General features: G+C 59.2%; 1 protein-coding gene across 1 annotated transcript; it reads left to right on the top strand.

Annotated features, from left to right (window-relative positions):
- Window positions 1–8249: 8249 nt before the first annotated feature.
- NGA_2107500 (uncharacterized protein) lies at window positions 8250–8445 on the top strand (the record flags this gene model as incomplete). Its single annotated transcript, XM_005854429.1, has 1 exon — window positions 8250–8445. A coding segment is annotated over one exon (196 nt), but the record flags the coding sequence as incomplete, so codon positions are not given.
- Between the last annotated feature and the right edge of the window lie 323 nt (window positions 8446–8768).

The following is an 8768-nucleotide window of genomic DNA, read 5'->3' on the forward strand; positions in this document are numbered from 1 at the left end:
CCGCCTCGCCCAAGGAGAAATTTCTCCTCCTTCTCTTCCTCATCCATGCCTTCCAGTCGTTAGAGGAGCCCATGGTCAGGGGTGTGGTGCTGCGGTTGACCTCCCTTTCCCTTTGGGAGGCACTCAGCGAGGGGCGCCGGAAGATAGAGCTGGAGAACTTCCCCCCCCTGCGGCGGCACTGGCTGCATCTACAGGAGCAAAAGAAGAGGAAAGAAGGGGTGCAAGAAAACGGGGAAGTCGGGACAGGAAAGGAGGGTTCGGAGACGCCGCAGGCACACGGGCGGAAGAGGAAGAAGGAGGGGGATAGGAAGAAGACGGGAGAAGGCGGAGGAGCCGATGCCCTGTCTTCCTTCGAGTCCACTTTCCTCCCCGAGGCCATCGATGAGTTCTTGGCTGTCGTGGAGGCCATCCCCGCCCCCCCCTCTGAGGGTCTCACGCCAGCGTCCGGCATGCCCGGCAGCGGGAACGGACTCGCTGGGACCGAGCATGCCTCCACGCATGTCCTCAGGCGCTTCGCCCTCCGCTTCCTCGAGCTGCTCATTGACCTGCTTGCCCAGCTCCCTACCCGCCGCTTCCTCAAGGCCCTGCTACAGGATCGACATTTGAGCGTCCGCCTCTCCCTCTCGCCCTTCCTCGCTCTCCCCCCCCTTGCCACCCCTCCCCCTCATCATAGGCTGGCCTGCCAGCTCTCAGACTCGCTCCGCTTTTACCTCTCCTTCGAGATCAACGACCACACGGGCATGCCTCTCACAGACAACGAAATGGCCTCCCTGCACTTCTCCCGGACCCACGTGCTGCAGCGCCTCGCCTTCAAATACTTTCAAAACAGTCTCAAAGACTTGGCCTTCGCGTCTTCGGCCGCTGTGGGAGACGCCACCGTCCTCGCTTCCTTCCTTTCCCGACTCAGCGACGAAGAGCTCGTGGACGTGGCGCGCAAGCTCCGATTGGTGGGCCGGGCCGAGGGAGGGAAGGAGGAAGGGATGGAGGGCGGGCGGGCTTTCTGGACGGAGGTCCTGGTCGACTGGCACGCGAAGCGTCAAAACATGATCCAGGAGATCAACGAACGACCCCTCTACGCAGACGAGCAGGTTTTGTGGGATCCCAACGTGGTCCCGACGGAGGGCGGGACGGAGGACGGGGCCGTGGTCGTGGTGGAAGGGCCTCTGTTGGCTTTGCCCAAGCTGAACCTGCAGTTCCTCACGTTCGTGGACTACCTCCTCAGGAGCTATACGCTCTTTCGGGTCGAGAGCGCCTACGAGATTCGCGCCGACTTGATGACAACTCTCCGGTATCTGCAGCCAGTGAGGCAGGAAGGGCCGGAGGGAGGGGTTGCTTTTCGGGGTTGGGCGCGCATGGGGGTTCCCCTGAGGAAAGGAGGCAAGGATGGAGGACGAGGTGTAGTGATCACGGAGGTTTTGAAACCCAATCTAGGAGAAAGGGTCCCGGCTGGCGTCAAGGCGGAGATAACGGTAGATCTGAGGGAGGGAGGGAGGGAGGGAGGGCGGGAGGAATGGGACCTGTTGCGGGAGCACGACGTAGTGTTTCTCGTTCGCATCGAGAATCCGCAAGGAGGAGGTGCAAGCGGGGCAGGAAGGGGTGGAGGGCGACAGGGAGGGCGAGGGAACGAGGAGGAGGAAGCAAGGGTGTTTTGTGAGGAGTTTGGAGTCAAGTATGTGCGCGGGGCGGAGATTTGGGAAGTGAGAGATGGCGCCGGGAACCTGATGAATGACCCCTCTGGGCGGCCAGGGCGGGAGGCAGGAAGGGGGGGAGGACCGGTGGGATCCTTGCGGACGTACAAAGTCTTGTTGGACCCGGCCCAGTACCATGCTGATGCAACGAGGGAGGGAGGGAAGGGGGGCGGGGCAGCGACAGCGGCGGAAGTGTACGAAGGGATGAACGTCTTAATCCGGCGTAGCGCCAAGGAGAACAATTTCAAGGCCATTCTGGCAACCATTCGAGGGTTGATGACCACCGCCTACGTGGGAAATGCCGTCCCGGCCTGGCTCCATGACGTCTTTCTCGGCTACGGGGATCCCGCCCAGGCCCACTACAAGAACCTGGCTCTGGAGGAGCAGCTCCTGCGGCGCGTGGATTTTGGGGACACGTTTTTGGACTGGCGGCACCTGCAAGAGGCCTTTCCCCACCACAGAGTTTGTCTACAGAGCGAAGGTGGGAAGGAGGGCGGGAGGAAGGTCGTAGGAAGCGAGGAGCTGGAAGCCTCCCCTTATCCCGCCCTGACTCTGGATTTCAACGCGGAGGACACGGAGATCGTAGCTCGCCCCTACCAGGCTCCGAACCCTGGACCCTACCCTCAAGACCACCCCGCCAAGAACAGCGTGCGCTTCACGCCTGTGCAAGTGGAGGCGATTCGTAGCGGGATGAATCCTGGTTTGACGATGGTGGTAGGCCCGCCGGGGACGGGCAAGACGGACGTGGCCGTGCAGATCATCCTAAACCTGTACCGGTTGTTCCCGACCCAGCGCTTCCTTGTAGTGACCCATTCCAACGCCGCCTTGAACGACATTTTCGAAAAATTGAGGGGACGGGCGATCGATCCTCGGCACATGCTTCGGTTGGGTGCGGGTGAGAAGGAGTTGAACGTGGAGGGAAGGGGCCAGGAGGGAGGCTACGATTTCACCAAATGGGGTCGCGTCAACTACACACTGGCCAGGCGCTTGGAGCTCTTGGGGGAGGTGACGAGGCTGGCAAGAAGCCTAGGCTTGCAGGAAGGGGAGGGGGGAAGCGGAGGCGGGACGGAGGGTAATTTCACCTGTGAGACGGCGGAATACTTTCGCCTATACCAGGTGCAATCCAGGATCGAGGCCTTCGAGGCGGCTATCAAGGAGGGAGGCAAGGACGGGGGAGTGGTCGTGGCGGCTTTCCCTTTCACCGCGTTTTTCTCCACGGCGCCACAACCCTTGTTCCGGTCTACGACGGACTCTTGGGCCGACGATTTGGAAGTCGCTCGTGGGTGCTTCCGGCACTTGGACCGGCTTTTCGAGGAGCTTGCCGACTATCGGGCCTTCGAACTCCTGCGGCACCATGGGATGCGGGGGGACTACCTGCTGACCAAGCAAGCGCGGATCGTCGCCATGACGTGCACGCACGCGGCCCTGACCCGAGGGCGTTTGGTGGAGTTGGGTTTCAAATTCGACGGATTGGTGATGGAGGAGGCGGCGCAGATCTTGGAGGTGGAAACCTTCATTCCCATGCTCCTGCAAGAGGTCGACCCGATCGAGGGCTGTCGGCTCAAGCGCGTCGTCTTGATCGGCGACCACCACCAGCTTCCCCCCATCGTTCAAAACCAAGCCTTGCAAAAGTATGCCCGTCTGGACCAATCTCTCTTTGCGCGCTTCGTCCGGCTTGGCGTCAAGACCGTCCAACTCGACAGACAGGGACGGGCCCGGCCCTCCTTGGCCGCCCTCTACGCCTGGCGGTATAAGGACTTGGGGAACCTGCCGAACGTGACGTCCCTCCCTCGCTACTTGTTGGCGAACCCGGGCATGGCCCACTCTTTCCAGTGCATTAATGTGGAGGACTTCCGGGGCCAAGGCGAGAGCCAGCCCTCTCCCTACTTCTACCAGAACCTAGGGGAGGCGGAGTACTGCGTGGCCCTCTATATGTATCTACGTCTGTGCGGGTATCCCGCGGAGAAGATCTCCATCTTGACCACTTACAATGGACAGAAGAGTCTTCTGGAGGATGTGCTTCGGCAAAGATGTGGGAGCCAGGGCGGCTTCTACTTCGGACGCCCGGCGGCCGTTGAAACGGTCGACCGTTACCAGGGGCAACAAAACGACTACGTGATCCTCTCCTTGGTCCGCACAAGGAACATCGGTCACATCCGGGACGTGCGACGACTGGTGGTGGCCATGTCCCGCGCCCGTTTGGGCCTGTACGCCTTCTGCCGGCAGAGCCTCTTTGAGTCCTGCCACGAGCTAACTCCGGCTTTCAGTCGGCTCCTGTCCCGCCCTTCTGTGCTCGAGCTAGCCATGGGGGAACCATTCGATGGATGGGAGGAAGGGAAGGAAGGAGTAAGGAAAGAAGGCGAGTCACCGGCTCCCGGGCACGGCTATCGCGTGCAAGGCCCCGAGCAATTGGGCTCCCTTTGCCACCAGTTGCTTGCGGACTACCAACATCAGCAGCAGCTGCAATGGCAATACCACCAGCAACAACTGCTAAATCAGCAACAGAAGGAAGAAGCAAGACAGCAGGAGCAGGAACGAGTCGCGCCTGCTTTGGCGCCTCCCCAACCACTTGAGGAGGGCGAGGAGCGTGAGTAAGGGATGGATACAGGGAGAATATGACAGGCAGGAGCCAGAAATTCAGCAGAACGGCAACGAAGGAGTGAGGACGTTTCACATGGTTGAGAACGAACGAAAGAAATTATCAATCGGAAAGGACATGCGCAGGCATGCACTCTTCCACCCTTTCAAATGCCCTTGTTGATTCCTTCTGAGGAGAAGCAAGCACACGGGAGGGCGCACGGATTTATCGACTGGTGGAAAGGAGGGTTTCTATTTCCGAGGGCCAAGCTTATGGAATGAGTCACGACGCATGATTTGACGTTCCCACAACCGTGCCCTTTGTTGCTTCGTTTTGTTTGTCCGGTCAAGCGTCTGTCCCCGCGCTACGTCACAAGTCTTCCAACACGAAATATTCCTTTTCCTGAACTAGCGCATCGATGCCACAAAGAAAGAGCCCTTCCATTACACAAAACTGTAAATGGAGAAAGAAAGAGTTGGGCAACGGCCGAATATTCGCGTTTTGGTGCCCCGTATCGATTTTGTTCTATGGGCGATACACGAGGTTTTATGTTCTGTCTGTGATTCCCTTCCTTCGGCAAGAATATGTGCCATGATTATGGCATTTTTTGGCGTAAAGTTGCCGCTTCTACACCTTGTTAGCTTCCTAAAGCTCGGCTTGTCCATGTTTGACCAGTTGAACACATTTCTCCCATTTTTTCTTCCTTTCGCAACATAAGTTCCATCCAACGCGGCCTTTTGGCAGCATTTTCACTCTCAGGACGCATGGCCATCTACGAGGGGGAGCAACCGAATGCATACATGCAATCCACGGGGCGTTCTGGCTCTAATCCCTGGCAGCTTTTCCTCTACTTTATTTTTCCAATTCCTCTGGTCTTCCTGGTGCTGATCTCGCTACCTTTCCCCGCCCGGTATCGAGCCAAGATCCGTGTGGGCATCCTGGTACGTGCTTGCTCGTCTAGAGGTGGTGCGGAAATGGTGCTTTGAAAGCACAGGAGCGCCTGTGCTGAATGGGACAGCTCACCTTTTTTGTATCGGAACATGCGAAGCACTTGTCAACTCTGTCATGCAGAACGCTCTTCATCTCGCTTGCCTTTCACCCAGAATGCCCTCAACAGGATCTCTTTTTTACGCTTTGACTACGGGGGCGCAAGCATTTCCTTGATCGCCATCATTATTTTGATTGCACTGCTGGGCCTGATCTTCTCCGCAAACGACTCCTTGAACGCGCGGAGGGCGGAGAATCAAGCGCATTTCTTCGCCGAGAAAAAGGAACTTCGGTGCAAGCGCTGGCGGGCAGAGCGGAATTTTTGGCTGTCAGTGCTCGGCTGTGTGCTTTGGGTGGTGCTTTTGCGGATTCAGACGTTGTTGATGGACGTGGGTCCTCTGGAAGAGCGGTTGAAAAGGGCGGAGGAGGAGAGGGACGCGGCGGCGAAGGAGAGCAAGGAGAAGGAGGGGGTCCTGAGGCGTTTGCGGGAGGCAGTGGAGCAGGGCGTGCGAGAGGGGAAGGAGAAGGAAGGGGTGATTCTGACTCTACGGGAGAAGATGGGAGAGGTGGAGGGTCTGAAGAAACGTGTGGTGATCTTGGAGGAGGAGAAGGAGGCGCTGAGAAAGGGATCGAAGAAGACGAGCTGAGGAGGAGGGGGGTTTCTCTCGCAATTGGGAGGGAGGTAACTGAGACAAAAGCAAGAGGAGCTAAGTCGGCGGAGAGGAAAGCCTCAGGAGAGGGCCATGGTAGTCGACGTGCCTGCTGCGATGCGCATTTCTTTGTCAAGTTCCTGGGAGTCCTTTCACGTGGCACCGCTGCGTAACAGGCTCCCCATGTGTGCTCGAAAAGCTCCCCCCCGCGCTTTTCTCTCCCCCCTTCCCCGCACCTCCACCTCTCCCCTTATACAGACGTCGCATCACCTCCCCCTTGTCCACACCCGCCCAGTACGCCTTTACCTCCACGCCCTCCCACCCGCAGCCCTGCACCGGCGCCAGGATTTCCTCTCGCACGCGCCGCGACGCCTCGGACTCCACGGCGGTCAAGGGTCTGCTCAGGACCAGGAGGTTGGCGTCCAGCTCCCGCAGGCACGCGGTGGACAGGAGGGTGGTGGGGACGCGGGGCTGAGCAAGGGTGAAGCGCAAGGCGAGGCGCGCCAGGTCGAATGGGCCGTGGGGGTGTTCCCGACAGAAGGCGGCGGCTTGGCGGCAGAGCGCGCGATGCTCCTCGGAGGCCGGGTGCCAGGGAGGGGGGGTGGAATGGGTGAGCAGGCCCATGGCTAGGGGACTGGCGTTGATAAGCCCCACGCCCCGCTCCTCCAAGGAGGCGAGAAAGCCGCTGGTGTGGAGGGAGTCGTCTAGCAGGGTGCAGTGCGCGTAGGTAAGGCAAGTGTCCAGGGACACCGGGGCTTCTCGGACCAGGCGAGTCAGAACAGGGAGGGGGTATCCAGCCACCCCTATGTAACGCACCAGGCCCTCCTCCTTCAGCTTTGCAAGGGCGGGCAAGGTCTCCTCCAGGACGATCCTCAAGTCCGGGGAGAACTCCGGGTCGTGCACATGTACACAGTCCAGATACCGCACCCCCAGGATCTCGAGGGAGGCGTGCACGGACTCGACGACTTTCTCCGCGCGGAAATCGAACATGTTGTACATGCCACCCTCATCCTCATTCTCTTGGGGCGGGTACCTACCCACTTTGGTGTTGATGTAGTAAGCCTGCCGTGGCACGCGTCGAAGGGCCCCGCCCAGGAGGCGTTCACTCTTTCTGTACCAAGGGGCTGTGTCGATCAGATTAATGCCTGCTTTGAGAGCACGAAGGACAACCTCGACAGCTTCGTCTTCGTCCTCGACCGCTGCAAACATGCCGCCCAGCGAGGAAGCACCCAGAGACAGGGAAGACACCTTCATGTCTGTGCGACCCAAAGAATTGTAAGACATTCGCCGAAGAGCGTCCAGATCCTGGTGGAAATCTTGGACATAAGTACCGGGTAGGGTCGAAAGATGGGGTTCAGTGGAGACAGAGCCCACTGAGGAGGGTGATGGCATGTTGCGGTTTGTCGTTATGAGGTCACCAGAGGACAGCAAAGAGGAGGCGAAGAATACGGGTGGGATGTCAACCTACGAATTTTGACAACGTCATAGAGAAAGAAAAAGCACTGAGCTGTAATTATGTTGCCATCCGATCCAATCTTTAGACGCTGGAAAAAAAAGCATGAGAGGTATTGGCACATGAAGAGACGAGAGCCTGGAGGGAGGCATATAACCTCCCAAACGTGCCACCAAGGGACAACATGCCAAAGCTGGCAGTAAGTGGGACATCAGGGAGCAAAATTTTAAGTCCTTTGCGAAAAGCATGTTCTGTGCGAGTGTACATGTGGCCACGTTCAGACGCAAGTGACAGGATGGGCCGTGAAGTTGCCTTAGCGAGGCCCCTCGCGATCTGCAGCCAGGACACAAGCACGCTCCCGGCATGCAACGATTAATAATTACCAGTCATTCAGTTCTTTATGTACGTGCACGTATCAGTTTACTCGCTGCCAAAGCGGTGCTTTTCAAAGCTACTTCAATTTTTTTACGCCTCCCCCTGTGCTTGTGTAGCCAGCGTGCACGAAGCGCCTCCTCTTCAACGCCCCTACCCCGTCAGCCACGGGTGTCTAATCACCTCCTCCATCTTCGCCCGCTCCTCCGGCACTGCCTTGAGCAGGCTTTCCAGCAAGTGTTTCGCCTCCCGCGAAATCCGCATCTCCCATACGTCCATCAACTCTCCCAACTTCCCCGCCTGAATCATCCGGTACCTAGGGTCCGTCAAAGCTGGCAGCTCCAACGGCGGCACCCCTGCCAGGAGGATGAATAGAATGACCCCGCAGGCCCACATGTCCACCGCAAAGCCGTCGAAGTCCTTGTCCTCCAGAACCACGGGATCCATGTACGTGATCTTCCCGCACTGGCCCTGCTTGCGTAGGAGTACCCGCGGGGTTTCCGGGTCGTCAGGATGGGAGGGAGGGAGGGCCGGAGGGAGGGGCACCCGCAGGCACATGCCCATGTCGATTATGACCCCGTCCTGGCCGTCAACCAGGATGTTCTCCAGACTCATGTCCCTATGGCAGAGACGTCGGTCGTGCATGAAGGCCAAGCCCGACAGAATTTGCGAAAAAAGCGTCCGGGCCCGGGCCTCGGGCAAGCCGCCCCCCCGCGCCTCGATCACCGCGAACAGCTCCCCCCCCTGGTAAAAGGGGGAGACCGCGTAGATCGCCTCGTCGTCCTCCAGGCATTCCAGTAGCCGCTGGACGTGCTGATGCCCCCCCCCCGCCCCCACCATCTGCAAGGCGGCGAGCTCGTCGATCGGGTTCTCCCGGAGACGGCCCCGCCCCTCCTCTATTTTCTGCTTGCTCACGCACTTGATCGCCACCGGCTGGCTTGGACAGAGCCGGTACACGCCCCCGGCCCCCGCGTCCTTCTCCAGCGTTACCCCATGCCGCACAACCCCGAAGATGCACTCCCGCAAGGTGCGGGTGAAGC

Source organism: Nannochloropsis gaditana (genome assembly GCF_000240725.1).
Source record: "Nannochloropsis gaditana CCMP526 unplaced genomic scaffold scaffold510, whole genome shotgun sequence".
NCBI lineage: Eukaryota > Eustigmatophyceae > Eustigmatales > Monodopsidaceae > Microchloropsis > Microchloropsis gaditana.